We start from the raw sequence: 17,765 nt of genomic DNA, 5'->3' as shown, positions 1-17,765 counted from the left end.
AACTATGGATATCAGTTGATCTAAGCTCTGCAAAACCTTTCCTCCTTATAATCTCCTTTTCCTTCTTTAGATGTTCCTTAAAATCGGCAAGTTCCCTGCTCAAACATACCACGTAGCGCAATGTCAAACTTTATTTGAAGCCACAGCAGGGAAGCACCTCAGAATGTTTTGTTGCTTTAAAGGAGCCATTTAAGTGCAAATGGTTGCAGTTTGTATTGATCAGTAACATGGATGAATAAAGAAAACTGCATTACCATGGTCGCAGAATATCACTCATTCAAAGGTGTACTAACTTGAGTAGATAAGGGCAGGATGTTGCAAAGTGAGATACAGTGAGTGGAAAATGTTGGAAAGTGTGAGATTTTTCACTTTCAATCCAATAAAGATAAATTGGTATGTTTTCATATTGGTGCAAGAGGAAGTGTGATGAACAAAGGGATTGAGGTGTCCTTGTATATAAACCATTAACATCTACTGTACAAAAGTAATCAAAAAAGGTGAATGGAAATATTGACCCATGTTCCACTGGGAGTAAAATAGAAAAGGAATGAAGTTATGCTTCAGTCACACATGGTCAGATTCTATCTGCGTTCATCCTTTGGTACAGCATTTCAGGAAGCACGTACTGGCATCCGAATTTGATTTGATTAGATTTATTACTATCATATGGATGAGATAAAGTGAAAAATATTGTTTTGTGTGCTATCCAGGCAAATCATGCCTTACATAAGTACATTGTGGTAATAGAACAGAATTGAAAGTGTGGTGCTGGAAAAGCACAGCAGGTCAGGCAGCATCTGAGGAGCAGGAGAATCGATGTTTCGGGCATAATGCTAGAAACGTCAATTCTCCTGCTCCTCGAATGCTGCATGACCTGCTGTGCTTTTCCAGCACCAAACGCTCAACTTTGATCTCCAGCATTTGCAGTCCTCTCTTTCTCCTAATAGAACAGAATGCTGAATACAGTATAGCTATACTCTTACAGCTACAAAGAAGGTGCAGAGAGAGATCAAATTTAACATTTAAGCGGTCCATTCAAAAGTTTTATAACAGCAAGGAAGAAGTTATTCTTGAATCTGTCGGTTCATGTATTCAAATTTTTGTATCTTCTGCCCAACAGAAGCGGGTGGGAGAGAGTATAATTAATTGAATTTATTGTTATTTGTACCGAGGCACAATGAAAAGCTTCACTGGGGTGGGAGGGGTCTTTGATGATGTTGGTTGTTTTCCCGAGGCAACAGGAAGTGTAGATGGAGTCAATGAAAGAAAGGCTGGTTTGTGTGATAAACTGGGCTATGTTCATGACTCTCCGTAGTTTTTTGCAGTCTTGTGCAGAGCAGTTGCCTTACAAGCTGTAAAGCATCTGGATAGAATGCTTTCTGTGGTGCATCGATAAAACTTGGTAATCATAGAATCCTTGCAGTGTGGAAGCAGGCCATTCACCCCATTGAGTCCACACTGACACTCCAAAGAGTTTCCCACCCAGACCCAACCCCCTAACCCTGTATTTTCCCAGGCCAATCTATCTAGCTTGCACGTCCCTGGGCATCATGAACAATTTAGCATGTCCAATCTACCAAACTTGCACATCTTTTGACTGTGGGATGAAACTGGAGCACCTGAAGGGAACCCATTCGGACAGGTAGAGAACGTGCAAGCTCCATCTGAGTTTGGAATTGAACCTGGATCCCTGGTGCTGTGAGGCAGCAACTCTAAGCTGAGCCACCGTGCCACCCCTCATTCATCGTGAGTAATCGTGGACTTTCTGAATTTCCTTAGCCTTTTGAGGAAGATTAGATTAGATTACTTACAGTGTGGAAACAGGCCCTTCGGCCCAACAAGTCCACACCGCCCCACCGAAGCATAACCCACCCATACCCCTACATCTACCCCTACACTGCGGACAATTTAGCATGGCCAATTCACCTGACCTGCACATCTTTGGACTGTGGGAGGAAACCGGAGCACCCGGAGGAAACCCACGCAGACACGGGGAGAACATGCAAACTCCACACAGTCAGTCGCCTGAGGCGGGAATTGAACACGGGTCTCTGGCGCTGTGAGGCAGCAGTGCTAACCACTGTGCCACCGTGCCGCCCCCACTGTGCCACCGTGATATCCTTACATGTTGTAACTTTTTTTTTAAACCATAGTATTGATGTGGATGGCCCAGAATAGATTGTTGGTGATCATTACTCCTAGTAACTTGAAGCTCTTGAGTATCTCCAACTCACTGATACAGACAGAGACATGTCTTTCACTCTGCTTCCTGAAGTCAATGGCCCACCCCTTTGTTTTGCTGACATTGATAAAGAGATTGTTGTCTTTACATTATGCCATTAAGCTCTCTATCTCTTTCCTGTTCTCTTGTCTCATCATTGTTTGAGGTCCTATCCACTGCTGTGATGTTATCAACAAACTTGCAAACAGAATGAGTGGAATTTTGTCACACAGTTGTGAGTGTAAAGTGAGTATCGTAAGGGGCTGAGTATGCAGCCTTTTATGGCACCAGTGTTGAGGATTATGGTAGAGGAGGTTTTGTTGCTTATGCTTATTGATTGCAGTCTGTTAATCAGAAAGTCAAGGTCTGGTGACTGGAGTTGAGTTTGGTTGGAAGTATAGTGTTGAACGCTTTACTCAATAAGTAGGAGTCTGATGTAGGTGTCCTTGTTATCTAAATATTCCAGGGCTGAGTGTAGAGCCAAGGAAATGGTGTCTGTTGTGGGCCTGTTGCAATGGTAGGTGAATTGGAAGTTTTCTGGTACAGGGGGTAATGTCCCCACTTCTGTCCCGGAGACTCTGGGGTCAAATCTCATGTAAGGATATCATGGCCAAGGGAGGTGTGTCATAACCCAGCCAAGGTGGTTCATTGTCAACTCACAACTCCTTCCAATATTCCAATGACTTGTGTTGTGAGTTGGAGAGCTTCCTAGTCATTTAGAATCTTGCAATAACATAGTCATTTCATTAACATATTTCACATATAGGATCTTGCCATGAATATCATCCTCGTTCGAAGAAACCATCACTGGTCTGGAGATATGGATTCACCAATACTGTGGCTTAAGTAGATAATTTATAGTTATGGTCTCAGTTGATGTTATTACTAGACATGTCAGATCCCAGAAATACATCTGGCTTGATTGATCATCATGTGGAGGTGCTGACATTGGATTGGAGTGGACAAATTCAGAAATCACAGAACACCAGGTTATATTTGAAACTGGTTTATTTGAAATCACAAGTTTTTGAAGTGCTGCTGCTCCATCAGTTGACTTGATCATATGTTTGCTTTCTTTGATTCAGTCAACATGGTGGTCAGTTATTGTAACATAGTCACACAGGATGCAGAGTTTCTTTGTGAACAGAACAGAAGTTTATTACACAAAAGAAAAATAAAGAAAACAAACTATCTTAACACTGTGCACACAGTTTGAAAGGTCTAATAACACACGGCAAAACAAAGACTCATCCTGTTTCTCAATACTATTTGTTATAGAGATTCAAAACTGAAGAAATTATCCCTCTATAGCTGATCTTTAATTTCTTAAAATGATTCTCCTCTTCCTTTCCTGTGAACTGTGAAGTCATCTTACATGAACAATCACAAAACTGATACCTTAAACTTTCTCAACCTTTAATAACTTGCAGACTTCTAACCAATCACACCTGGCTTGGAATTTTACAAACTGAACTTTCTGCTGAGGGAACTGCTCTCCCTGAGTTATCCTAAAGGCCTTTCTAGGGGAGAAACTCTATTTGCTTTTGGCCCCAATTAAGTCTCCTCAGGACTGCCCTAAAACCTTTCAATCTCTGGGTTTTCCAAGCTAAAATCATTCCTTGATTATCCCAAACCAAAAATAAGCTCATGGCCTTCAATATTTACCCTACCTGTCATAAACCAACACAGTAAAAACAATCTTCCATTGACAGGGAGTCTTTGTTCTATGACACATACTGGACTGAGTCTGGAAGGACTGACTGTCCTAATTATTTTTAAATCTTTCACTGAAGTAAAATGCAAACAATAAAAATGCGATGAATATTTACATAAATCACATACCTTTCATCACATTAAGAGGAAATATCCATAAACTTTGATCGTATTCTCTCTTGTATGGGAATACTGAGGGATGATTTGAACAAGGTGTTTAAAATGTTTAGGGTAGATACAGAAACTTAATTTCACTGATGGGGGAATCCAGACCAAGTGCATATTAATCTTAGTTGAAAGCATAGCCATTTAGAGTGCAATCAGGAGGAATATTTTCATTAAAAGATAAATGGAAAACAAGCCTCTGGATGTTAGCTCAATTTAAATGCTTGCAAATTAATATTGTTGAGGGTTTTTTTTTTAGACAGGGATATGGATCAAAGGTGAATAAATGAAGGTGAGGCACAAATTAAACATGATCTACCAGAATGACAGAACAGGTTTAGGGCTTGAATGGCATAATCCTGTTTTATGGAGGTCCTTATGTAGATAATTACAAACAACCTGCCTTAAATATCATTCTCAACGAAGACAATACTGTAATTCCATGATTCTGAGTAGTGGCTATTCACCTCCAAGTGGGCAAGAGAAAATTGTAGGAAAAGGGCTTTCTGCTTCCTTTTAGTTTTATACGCTAGAACTGGACATGCAAGCCATTGAATTGCTACGTTGGTTATCATAGAATTGTGCAGTTCAGAATAGGCCATTCTGCACCAACAAAAACAAAATTAAACCTACACCAGTACCACTTTCCCATCTATACCTTTGAATGCTATGACACTTCAAGTGCTCATCCAAGTACTTTTTAAAGGTTGTGAGGTTCCCCGCCTGAACTACCGTCCACACAGTCTCTTCCAGACTCCCAACACCCTCTGAGTGAAAACAACTTTCCTCAAATCCCCACTAAACTTCTTGCATTTAACCATAAAATAATGCCCCCTGTGCGTCAACCAAACATGGGAGGGAAGAAGAGCAGCAGAATTATGAAACAGGTGTCAGGAAAGAGACCTGGTTTAGGCACAATTGGAACTTAATCCTAATTTGGATTTCAGGTAATGCATAAATAAAGGTAATGAATCTAATTAAATAGTTATTTTGTTGCAGTTTAATATATGGTTGTTAAGAATTTGAGCACTTAGTTTGGTAAATAAAAATGCTGGAAAATTCTAAGGGCGTCTAGTCAGTTATCAATCCTCATCACATGAACCAACAATGGCAGGAGTCCTCTTCTTCTCCAGACTCCACCCTGTTGCTATCAAAATAAATGTTGAGCCTTTGTGAGTGAATGACTGACACATTATTCTACAGGCTATGGAAAAAGGACAGTGTACGTTTCCTCAGTAAGGTTGCAAATTCACAGTATGTTGAATGCAGTTATTATATTCCAAAAAATAAAGTGTACAACATGCATTACTTAAATAGAAAGGCACCACAAAAGATGGCCATAGAGATGTACAGTATGGAAACAGACCCTTCGGTCCAACCTGTCCATGCTGACTAGATATCCCAACCCAACCTCGTCCCACCTGCCAGCACCCGGCCCATGTCCCTCCAAATACTTCCTATTCATATACCCATCTAGATGCCTTTTAAATGTTGTAATTGTACCAGCCTCCACCACATTCCACGCATGCACCACCCTCTGAGTGAAAAGGTTGCCCTTTAGGTCTCTTTTATATCTTTCCCCTCTCACCGTAAACCTAGGCCCTCTAGTTCTGGACTCCCCCACCCCAGGGAAAAGAATTTGTCCATTTATCCTATCCATGCCCCTCATGATTTTATAAACCTCTATAAGGTCATCCCTCAGCTTCTGACACTGCAGCGAAAACAACCCCAGCCTATCCAACCTCTCCCTGTAGCTCAAATCCTCCAACTCTAACAACATTCTGGTAAATCTTTTTCAAGTTTCATCTTAAAATGTACTCCTGATGCTATCTTGACTTTCAAGCAGATACTTCACTTAAGAAGAGTACGTTCTCAAAGTGGGAATTCTAAAGGGATTAGAAAGCCAATCTAATCATTCCCAGACACCTCTTGTTACAATCAAGTACACTGCTGGCAAGAGGTATGCTGGAATGTTATCTGTCTGTACTACGTGCCAAGAGAATGATGTATGCTACAGGCAGATAAAACAAAAAGAATAAAATATTAGCAAGAGAAAAGAAATGCCTAACTGTGAGAGAAACACAGAGCCAGAGATTTGAAATCCAGATTCATGTCTGACTACTAAGATTTTTGTTTTAAAAGCTGCTGTTCAAATCCAAAGAACCAATTTATCATAAATATATGATAAATATTTGCTCTGGCATCTTCTCCCAGTGATTAGATTTTTGTCCTGTTACCATAGAGTTTTCAAACGCTGCTGGTTTTACCTTGTGGGAATTCATCTTGTACTTCGGTCTGTAACCCCTAATCCATCATATGCAGTAACCAAAACTGCATGACAAGGCAAGACTCTGCATCAACATATAAATAAATGAGAATTGACATGTAATCTTAAATAATACAAACCTTTCAAGCCTTCAGCTGCATTTGGATACAGCTCATACAACAGACACTTGGCATCTATCAATCAACATCTCACTAATAGAAAAAAAAATTCAATAGTCCGGCATAATTCTTTTTTATGTAAATAGAATCATGCCTTTCCTGGGATTGTTTATAACCCTGCAGAGAGATTGATGGAAAGTTCAGGATCGCAGATACAATTCTGTTCCCACAAAGTGATATGTTTGAGGGGAAAATAAGGTGGCAACTCCCAAAACATTGTGTTTGCTTTCTATTTTTTGTACAGAATGATCAGCATAATCATAGCAACCAAGTTCCAAAAATTGATTGCAAATTATTTGTCTAAGTTGACCAATCTTAAAACATCTGTCATGAATAAATGTGTGGGTTGCTCGTTGGTGTGGACTGGTTGAGCTGAAGGGCCTGTTTCCACACTGTAGGTAATCTAATCTATACTATAGTGTTTAAGGTGGTTGAGATTCTCCATTGCTTTTGTTTGGGAAGATCATAAATACTACGATTTTAAGGTTATGAAAAACCTTAATAAAAGTAGACAGAGAGAAGCTGATTTAGAAGGGAAGAAAGGAGTAGTAGGGCACATAAAACCGAATGCTCCCACTAAAAAATCCAGTTGAAAATTCTGGAGAGAATTCTTTCCCCAGACAGTGACTCAAAGCATCACTAAGGCAAACAGCACATATTATTTGAAAGGGATATTTGATAAGCTTGAAGGAGGGAGGAATGGAAGGCTGTGCTGGAGGGCTTAGGTGACAAAGGAAGGGGAGGCTTGTGTGGGTCATAATTACCAGTATGAATCTGTTAGGCTGAATGGCCTGTGTCTCTGCCACAATTACTATGTGTAGCTAACAAATATGAAAGGTGGGGAAAAAAACCGAAAGAACTGCACATGCTGTAAATCAGGAATAAAACCAGAAATCATTGGAAAAGCTCAACAGGTCTGACAGCATCTGTAGAGAAAATCAGAGTTAACGTTTCAGGTTCATCAAAGCTGCCAAACCTGCCCAAGCCTTCTCATTTTATCTCTCCTACCCGATCTAATTCCCAATCTAAACACTATTACATTCACATTTCATATCGTAGAGTTATTTGTGGCTCAGAGGGAGGCCATTTGGCCCAGAACGTAGGTGCTGGCTCTCTGCAGTGTATTCCAGTTGCATCTCAAATTACCTCTTGTTCTGACAAAAGGTAATCGACCTGAAATGTTAACTGTTTTTCTCTTTCCACAGATGCTGCTAGGCCCAGCAATATTCCCAACGTTTTTAAAAAAATTATTTATGTAGACAACTTATATATGTTATTCCATATTTAATTTCTTGAACATTAAGTATATTGCATGCTATTTAAATGAAAAATGATTTAATACTATGGGTGTGTTCCATTCAACCTAACTGAACTATTAAAAGAAAATAAAAACACAAGTTCTAGGAGTAGGTGTAGACTATAACGACACCTTGGATTCTTCATGGCTGATATTACACTTCAGGTATATTTTCCAGCAATATCTCCAGAGTCCCTTTAAGTGGCCCAAAACCTTTTTAAATTAATCTAGCCCTCCAAGGCAGCATTATAGGATTTGATGGTTTAAATGGTACCATACATGGAGTTTGCACATTCTCCCCGTGTCAGTGTGGGTTCCCTCTGGGTGCTCCGGTTCCCTCCCACAGTCCAAAGATGTGCATATCAGGTGAAATGGCCATGCTCAATTGCCCATAGTATTCAGGGAGCTATACGTTAGGTGCATTAGTCAGAGGGAAATAGGTCTGGGTGGGTTACTCATCGGAGGGTCGGTGTGGACTTGCTGGGCCGAGGGGCCTGTTTCCACACTGTAGGGAATCTAATCTAACCTAATCCAATACTTCCAGACATCACCATGGAGGAAAATCAAGTGATTAGATGGTAGCAAAGCCCCCGAGTATAGAAAGAAGTTATACCCTGGAGGAGTGCAATTAAAGATGAGCAATAAATGTTGGCCTTGCTAGTGATACTCACCTCAAATGAAAGAATTTTTAAAAATCCAGATCTAAAGCATAAATGAGGAAGAGATAGTGTTATGAATCTCTATCTGTGAAAAAGACAAACAGTTCCAATTAAGAGAGAATCGCTTGGGGCCCAGACAACAAAACCAGTGACAAGAAAAAAGAAATCTAATGATTTTACCTTTTCATGTTAAATCTGTTAGTGATGGTGCTTCTTGCTCTTACAGATGGAATTAAATGTGACACATTTACTGTGAGGCATTGTAGTTTTAGAAAATAAAAGATTTAATATTTTTACAGAAACAGATATACAGAAGAGTGTCTGAGAATGTCAATAAAGAAACAAAATGTCAATTTCTGAGTGCTTGTAAACTATTCCATTGGAACACCAACAGAACTGAATTTACTTGGGGAATTCCAGCAGTTTTAGTACATTAGCTTTTCCGATTATCACAAGCTAACCAAAATTAATATTTCCTGCCACAAAGTCCTTCAAGTGGTTTTTTTTAAATATGCATATTCAAAGACTGAGGAAGTAAACAGTTTTGCTTCTCATTGTTCCTCCATTTTGACTTGCTTTCCTTTTGTATTGGGTTAGGTAGTGAAGCTACAGAATGTATGGAAGTGAAAGAATGGTGTTGGTTGGGTCGAGGCAAATTAACTGGCAAGGTAGGTCAGAGGGAATTGAAAGATATAAAGATGTGGATGTTTTGACGAAAGGTATCTCTATGCCTATCGATAATCTTAATGTCTCGGATGCTGAGAGTGAGCCATTGTACATTTCTAACATTCTATTAATTGCTGGTTGTCTTATTTATTTTACCCATTGATGGGATGTTGGTGTCACCAATTGGACCAGCATTTATTGCTCATCCTTAACTGTCTTTGAGAAGGTGGTTGTGATCGCCTTCTTGAATCATGGTACTCCACGTGGTAGATACAGTTAGGTCTTCTATAAAGCATTGGTTGTGTACTTGTGCAATGCTGCATTATAGAAAAAGTGCACTTTAGAAACAGTGATTAAAGTGTTGGCATTATATAAACAGTTGCATTATAGCCAACACACGTTTTAAAAGTTTGCACTTCAGAAAGTATCCCCAATTTGTCAATCACGCTGCAGCAAATTCACATTAACAAAACACAAGTTATAGCAGAATGACTTATAGATACACAATACAGTTAGGGAGGGAATTCAAGGATTTTGACCAAGCAACACTGAAGGAATGGCAGTACATTCCCAAGTCAGGATGGTGAGTGTTTTGGAGGGATACTTGCAGATGATGGTGTTCCCATGTATCTGCTGCCCTCTCCTTCTAGATGGTATTGATTATGGGTTTGGAAGATGACGCTTACTATCTAACCATCACGTCTTGACATCCAATGGCATTACCATCACTGAATCCCTGCTACCAACAGGCTGAGGGTTACCATTGATCAGAAACTGAACTGCACTAGCCATATAAATACAGTGGTAATGAGCAGGTCAGAGACTCAGACTCCTGCAGCAAGTAACTCACCTCCTGATTCCCCAGAGCTTGCCCACCATCTGCACGGCATAACTCTGGAGTGTGATGGAATAATCCCAATCTTCCTCGATGGGTGCAGCTCCCAGAAGCTTGACACATTCTAAGAGAAAGCAGTCTACTTGATCAATATTACATTCACAAACATGCAGTCTCTCTGCCACCCCGGCTCAGTAGCAGCAGTGTGTCTCAACACACAACTATTATCATGGCAATGGATAAGGGCAGCAAATACATGGGAACACCATCACCTGAAAGTTCCATTCCAATTCACCTCATCATCCTGGATTGGAAATAAGAGCATTATTCCTTCCGTATCATTGGATCAACATCCTGTAACTCCTTCCCTAACAGCATTGTGGGTCTACCTACATCAAATGGACTGCAGCAGTTTAACAAAGCAGCTCACCACCACTGTTTTAAGGGTAACTGGGAACAGTTCGTAAATGCTGGCTCAGCCAGTGACACTCACGTGCCATGAATTAATTTGAATAAACAAAACACGGCAGACAGTATCGTCAATATGAAGACAGGACTTTGTTTCCATAAAGACTGGGCAGTGGTCACTCCTACCAATACGATCATGGATATATACATCTATAACACGCAGATTGTTGAGGATGGGGTCAAGCATGTTTTTCCATCTTGTTGGTTGCTTCACCATGTGCCACAGATCCAATCTAGCAGCTAAATCCTTTGGGATCTGACCGGCTCAATCAGTAGTGCTGCTGCTGAGCCACTCTTAGTTATTGAGGTCTTCCACCCAGAGTACATACTGTTTCCTTCTATCCTCCAAATGGTGTTCAAATTAGGAGAGTACTGATTAATGGAGCAGCATTAAGTGGCAGGATGTGGTAATCAGGAGGTTGCCTTGCCAAACAAAAACAAATTGCTGTAAAATCTCAGTAGGTCTGACAGCATCTGTGGAGAGGAAGCAGAGTTAACATTTTGGGTCCAGCGATGGGATGGCGGTACTATCCCTGGATTATTAATCTAGAGACACTGGTAATGTTTTCGGGACCTGGATTTGAATGATGTCATTACAGATGATGGAATTTGAATTTAATAAATATCTGGAATTAGGAGTCCAACAATGACCATGAAACCATTGTTGATTGTCAGGAAAACCCATCTGGTTCAGTAATTTCCTTTAGGGAAGGAAACCTCCATTGTTACCCAATCTGGCCTACCTATGACTCCAGACCTACAGCAATGCGGTTGACACTTAACTGCCCTCTGGGCAATTAGGGATAGGTAATAAATGCTGGCTGGACCAGTAACACCCATACCATGTGATGAATAAAAAAAGCTCTTGCAGATTCTACCAGTCCTGCTGAGTTTCAACAGCAATTTGTTTTTGTTTCAAAACTGCAGCATGCAGTTGTTTTCTTTTTAGCGTTTCCTTGCCTATATTTGACCTGATACCATGTGACTTCATTGGATACAGGGTAAATGTTGAGGGGTCCCAGGCAGCTCCCTCCAGATTGCATACCACTGTACTGTCACTTTTGCTAGATCTGTCCTTCCAGTGTGACAGGGCATACTCAGCAATGGAGATGGTGTTGTCTGGACATTGTAAGAGGCCATTTGGTCCAATTTGTTGCCACATCGAGAATACAGAATATTTGATGATGTCAGGTTGTGCTTGACTAATCTGAGACATCGCTCCCAATTATGGTACAAGATCCCCACTTAAGAAGGATTTTGCAATGGCTGTGTTTTATCATTCTCCCCACCACCACCCTCCTCTCACTTATCTCTCCACCCTTCAGGCTCTCTGTCTGTATTCCTGATGAAGGGCTTTTGCCCGAAACGTCGATTTTACTGCTCCTCGGATGCTGCCTGAACTGCTGTGCTTTTCCAGCACCACTCTAATCTAGACTCTGTGTTTTATCATTGTCATTTCTAGTGCCTAGGTCAGTGGCAGTTGGTCGGTTCAGTTTTGTTCCTTTATTGAGACATTTTAAGCAGTCAATAAAAGTGAGTGGCTTACTAGACCATTTCGGGAGGTCAGTTATGACTCAGCCACATTGCTATGGATCTAAAGTTATGTAGGCCACACCAGGGAAGGATGGTAGATTTCCTTCACCTAATCCTGACAACAGCAGATAGTGGAATTTGAATTCATTTAAAACAAAAATCTGGAATAAAAAGTCTAATGATAAGCATGAATCCATTGTTGTCATAAAAACCCTCCTGGTTCACTAATGCCCTTTAGGGAAGGAAACTGCCATCCTTATCTGATCTGGCCTACATGTGACTCCAGACCCACAAAAATGTGGCTGATTCTTAACTGCCCTCTGGGCAATAAGGAATGGGCAATAAATGCTGGCCTAGCCAGCCATGGTCCCATCCTATGAATAAAAAAAGGGCTTTTATAACAATTGACAATGCATGGTTGTCATTAGACTTACAATTCCAAATATTTTTAAATCCAAAAATACACCATCTGCTGTGGTGAGATTTGAATCAGATCACCACAACCTGAGTCTCTGGATTAGTAGATGAGCAATAATACCATTACGCCATTGGTTTCCCTTATAATTGCGTGCAGGGTTGTGTATTGGAATGATGGGGGAAGAAATTAATATGCATTTAAAAAGGGATGGTCATTTATATTCCCAGGCAGATGATGAATGCAAGCTAGATCCCTCCTCACCATCCTCCCTTTACTGCTGATTGTCAGTCACCCTGACATATTTTGTGTCTCGTATAAACCTCAGCCCGGAACCCAGCTCTTTACAATTCAACTGCTCATCTCCTTAACCCAAATGAGTCAGAGGGGAAGCTGGAATCCACCTCTAGGTATTTTCCCTTAATGGAAAGTCCAAGTTGCAAATAGCCTCTGAACAAAGATAACAGGTTCTGAAAAGTATTATCTTTCTCCATAGGTATCACTTTAAGGCTGAGCATTTCCAACATTATCAGTTTGTTTTCCAAATTACATTGTTATTTGCTTCCCCACTGCCCCACTCCTCCACCTGGGCAAGTTACATCATCTAAACAATCACCATGTCTTTCAGGGGATGTCTCCTTCTATTCGCAGTAGTCCTTAGCTATTTTATAGTGTTTGTAACCATGTGACACCAAATGAGTATATAAGGAAACTAGCTATGGCCTTTGCCAAACAAGAAAACAGACAATAAGTAAGAAACTTTCATCATTCCCACACCTTTGTTACCAGTAGACTTACAATTTCAACTTACTGCTGATCTTTCTCATTCTACTCTCATAAACTTGAGGTCATCTGAAACTCCATTTCCCATGTCCTCTGATTACACCCCACTCACTCATCACCCCGGGGCTCATTGGTCTCTGAGAGATCCTGGTCAAGCAGCATCCCCAGGGCATTTCTCCTATCTCTATGATATCGTTCCGTCTCTCAATGCTTTGAGGTACACAATTGTGGCCTCTTGAGCTTCCCCAATTTCACTTGGTTGGAGGTCAGAGCCTGGGCATATGTTTTTGCAATTCCTTTCACCCTCTCTATCTCCTTTAATATGGACAAAGTTAAAAATCACACAACACCAGGTTATACGCCAACAAATTTATTTGGAAGCTCTAGCTTTCGGAGCCCTGCTCTTCGTCAGGTGGTTGTGGAGCATACTCAACCACCTGATGAAGGAGCAGCGCTCCAAAAGTGCTTCCAAATAAACCTGCTGGACTTTAACCTGGGGTTGTGTGCTTTTTAAATCTGTCCACCCCAGCCCAACACTGGCTCGTCCACATCATTCCTTTAATATGCCCCTTAAATCTACCTCTTTCACTCTTCATCTGACTCCTTGTGAGACTCAGTATCAAATTTTGCCACATGAATCACTCTCAATGTTTTCTCATGTTCAAGACATTATTTAACTAAAAGTCATTGAATTTTTGGGTTGTTTTATTCAGCCTCCCTGATCTTGTTCCAAGATTTTAAAAATTGAATTATTTCACCATATGTTTGAAGGTTGACCACTTTATATTTCCTTTCACAAATCTGGTAAAAATAACATGCAATCAGCTCTGTCTCACTTGAAAAGAAAAAAGTAAACAGCCTGCTCTATATAGCAAGCCACTAATAAATGGTATTTGCATGGCCAGAATGAACATTGTAGTAATTTTACTGTAATCAGTAATCTGAAACATAACCAAGGTGAGCAATGCATCAACACAATTCAACTTATTGAAAACATAGTTCTTAAAAATTCCATGGAATACAGTTGCTTAAAAAAAGCATAACGGGGAGGAGACGGCAATGGGAGAGATGAAATAATGAAGATAATCAGACACTGGCCCAGAATTTCCTGCATTATTTGTGCCCAGATACACATGCTGTTGATACCCAAGCAAAAAATGCAGACAAATGATGCCTAAAACACACATATATAAAAATATTAAGAACGCAGTGTTCTTTCCTTTGTAGCAAATACACTTTGTCCATGAGGAACCAACATATCCAACAGCAATGTGACAATTTAACGTTAAATCACTGTAGTACACTCCATTTAATCTCATCCACAACATGGTGTTTGTGAAGAATTGGAGAACTTCCCATACTATTTTAAGATGTATTCATCCTGCCTGTAGTCTCAGTAGTACACTATGCTTTCTGAATCCTTTGAAGATGAGCTTTTAAATAACTTCAGCCAGCAGCAACAGAGGCACAAGCTGTGAAAATTAACAATTTCCATTCCCAATGGCCATCCTTATTCTTTTACTTCACTTTTAGCCAAAGGTTTTAGCTTTTTTGATGCATTTGTTATGACAGAGCTTGGGTCCCAGATGTATTAAGCCTTTAAGATTTCCAATAATTCTAACACGTTATAAAAATCATGTTGTTCAAGGTTTTTCCCTTGGGGAGTGGGTTGTTTGGAAATTACTCTACCATATGTTTCTTTTGTTCCTGTTTCTTTCATGATCATTTTAAATGCTTTTCATCCCTCATTTTTGAAGGGTTTGATGTGGCAATAGATACGCTGGTTCAGTTGGTAAGCGTTTTCATCTCTGAAATAATAGGGTAGTGTGGTTCGGGACCTACACTTGAATGTATAATCCAGGTCTGACATTCCCAGTGCAGTACAGAGAGATGAGACAATAAGCCGAGCCCCCATCTGTGCACTCAGATCGACATAAAAGATATCATGGCACTAATTTGTCAGAGGGGAGAATTTTCCCTGGTGTCCTTGTCAAGATCCTGGTTAATCAACTTAACTAAGAAGTGTTAACTGATCGTTTTCACATTGGTGCTCACTGAATCTTGTTATGCTTAAATTGGCTGCTATGTCTCCTACATTACAATAGCGACAACATTTCCAATTTTATTGACTGTATTGCACGTTGGGATGACTTGAGGTTGTGAAAGGTGCTACAGTAACCCAACTTCTTTCTTTTTTTATCTTGGCTGGATCTTTATTCTTTGATACAAGGGAGGGAAAAAATATGCGCTAAACACAAACTTTGCTTATCTACTGTTTACCATCCCTCAGCCTATTAAATTGACTTTCACTAGTCTTTCTGAAAAAAGCCCATCTTCCACTCATCCAGTCTTTAACTTTTCTAAAGTCTCTCTGGCAATGGAAACACTGTGCTACATTAGACAGTGGGGTTAAAAAAAAGCTGGTGATCCAGACATGAGTTACCCTGAAAATGTTTGGCTGTCTAGACTTATTAATGAAGCATTGCTACTTGCAAACCAAGAAACAATCCTAACAACAAGCTAAATAAAACATAGCCCAAAGAAAGCCAGTGGCTTTAGGAAGTAAAAATAACGTTTTTTTTAAAAAATCCCATTTAAATGTTTTAATTAAACAAAAGTATAATCAAATCAAATATAATATTTGGTCTGCATTCCAGGTAAGCAATTCTGAGATAGGAACATGATTGTGATGTTGAAAGCTCTGTAGAGATTTACTGTATTCTGCATCTTATAGAGGGCTCACTGCAGTAAATGATAATAGTCAAAATCAGAGATGAATCTAAACTAATAAATAAGTTGAAACACAGCATTTGGTTTGAAGTTTGGATATGAAGCTTCACTTTCTCCATCTTTAAATATCCTGTGACTTCAGTACACCTAGCATGAACCTTCAGAACATGTCCAAAACAAATTGTGCAAATGCTGAACAAAATCTCAACTTTCATAGCCATTTAATGTTTGTGACTGGTGGCTTATGAGTCACAAGACCAAGGCTGGAGAGGAAGAGTATCTCCACATTCAGCACCAGCGATGGCCATTGAGTGAACACAATCAAATTCATTGGGATGAAGTTCATCTGTTCCTTGTTGCAACAAACAGTAATAGTGATTTGTTCCATTCCATGAAAAGTGATTAAAAACTGGCAAGTATAAATTTTTTCTCAGCCTCTTCATAGACAATCCAAGATGTAGCACTGAATCATGAATCATAGGATATCTAATATTTCTGAAGAGTATAAAATGTGAGAGCAGAATAGTCTTGTTACAAAAAGTATTTATTTTGTACACTCTCCAATATACTGAAAGTTTCAAACCTTTGAATTAAAAAGGCCTTCTTTTTCTTTCCAGCAAAAGAAACGTCAAGAGCTAAATGTGTCCTGGAGTCCTTTTACATATCAGCACTCTTAAGTTGGTTTCGTAAGGCTCATTGGCACGTAAACATTGGAAGCAACATGTTCACTTAAATACTCTCCTCCCTTCTCTTCATAGTCAGCTAAGGTTATCCAGCCCTCAGCTTGACCCATATACTCAACAGCCCAATCCCGTGCACCTAACCAGCTATCCAGAACAGGATCGGCAGCCATGGTTACCTGAAAGACATGAGGAATCCATATTAATATAAAACATTTTTGTTTAGTAATCCCAGCATATAATTATCTTAAAAGGATAAATAACTTAATAAGTAGAGTCATAGAGATGTACAGCTCAAAACAGACCCTTTGGTCCAACTCATCCATGCTTACCAGATATCCTAACCTAATCTAGTCCCATTTGCCAGCACCCGGCCCATATCCCTCTAAATCCTTCCTATTCATAAATCCATCCAGCTGCTTTTTAAATGTTGTATCTGTATCAGCCTCCACCACTTCCTCTGACAGCTTATTCCATAGATGCACCACTCTTTGTGTGAAAAAACTGCCCCTTAAGTCCCTTCTAAATCTTTCCCCTCTCACCCTAAACCTATGCCCTCTAGTTCTGGACTTGCCCCACCCCAGGGAAAAGACTTTGCCTATTTACCATATCTATGCCCCTCATGATTTTACAATAGACAATAGGTGCAGGAGTAGGCCATTCAGCCCTTCGAGCCTGCACCACCATTCATTATGATCATGGCTGATCATCCACAATCAGTAGTTTAGATCAGACTGGTGCTGGAAAAGCACAGCAGGTCAGGCAGCATCCAAGGAGCAGGAAAATCGACATTTCGGGCAAAAGCCCTTCATCAGGATTCCTGATGAAGGGCTTTTGCCCGATACATCGATTTTCCTGCTCCTCGGATACTGTCTGACCTGCTGTGCTTTTCCAGCACCACTCTGATCTAGACTTTGGTTTCCAGCATCTGCAGTCCTCACTTTTATCCACAATCAGTATCCTGTTCCTGCCTTATCCCCATAACCCTTGATTCCACTATCTTTAAGAGCTCTATTCATCTCTTTCTTGATGGCTTCTGGAGCAGAGCATTCAATATATCCACCACTCTCTGGATGAAGAAGTTTCTCCTCAATTCTCTTCTAAATGGCCTATCCCTTATTTTTAAACTGTGTCCTCTGGTTCTGGACTCACCCA

The 17,765-nt window shown here is 40.1% G+C and overlaps 1 protein-coding gene across 1 annotated transcript in view; it reads right to left on the bottom strand.

Annotated features, from left to right (window-relative positions):
* Window positions 1-13,887: 13,887 nt before the first annotated feature.
* The window catches only part of actr5 (actin related protein 5), a 40,238-nt gene continuing 36,360 nt past the window's right edge, over window positions 13,888-17,765 (bottom strand). The window contains exon 9 of the mRNA XM_072556327.1: window positions 13,888-16,789. Within this exon, the coding sequence (XP_072412428.1) occupies window positions 16,604-16,789 (186 nt within the window). The 3' untranslated portion in view covers window positions 13,888-16,603. The remainder of the gene's footprint in view (window positions 16,790-17,765) is intronic.

This window comes from Chiloscyllium punctatum, chromosome 37 (assembly GCF_047496795.1).
Source record: "Chiloscyllium punctatum isolate Juve2018m chromosome 37, sChiPun1.3, whole genome shotgun sequence".
NCBI classification, from domain to species: Eukaryota; Metazoa; Chordata; class Chondrichthyes; order Orectolobiformes; family Hemiscylliidae; genus Chiloscyllium; species Chiloscyllium punctatum.
The sequence above is the reverse complement of the archived record's forward strand: the minus strand, read 5'-3'. Positions and strand labels throughout refer to the sequence as shown.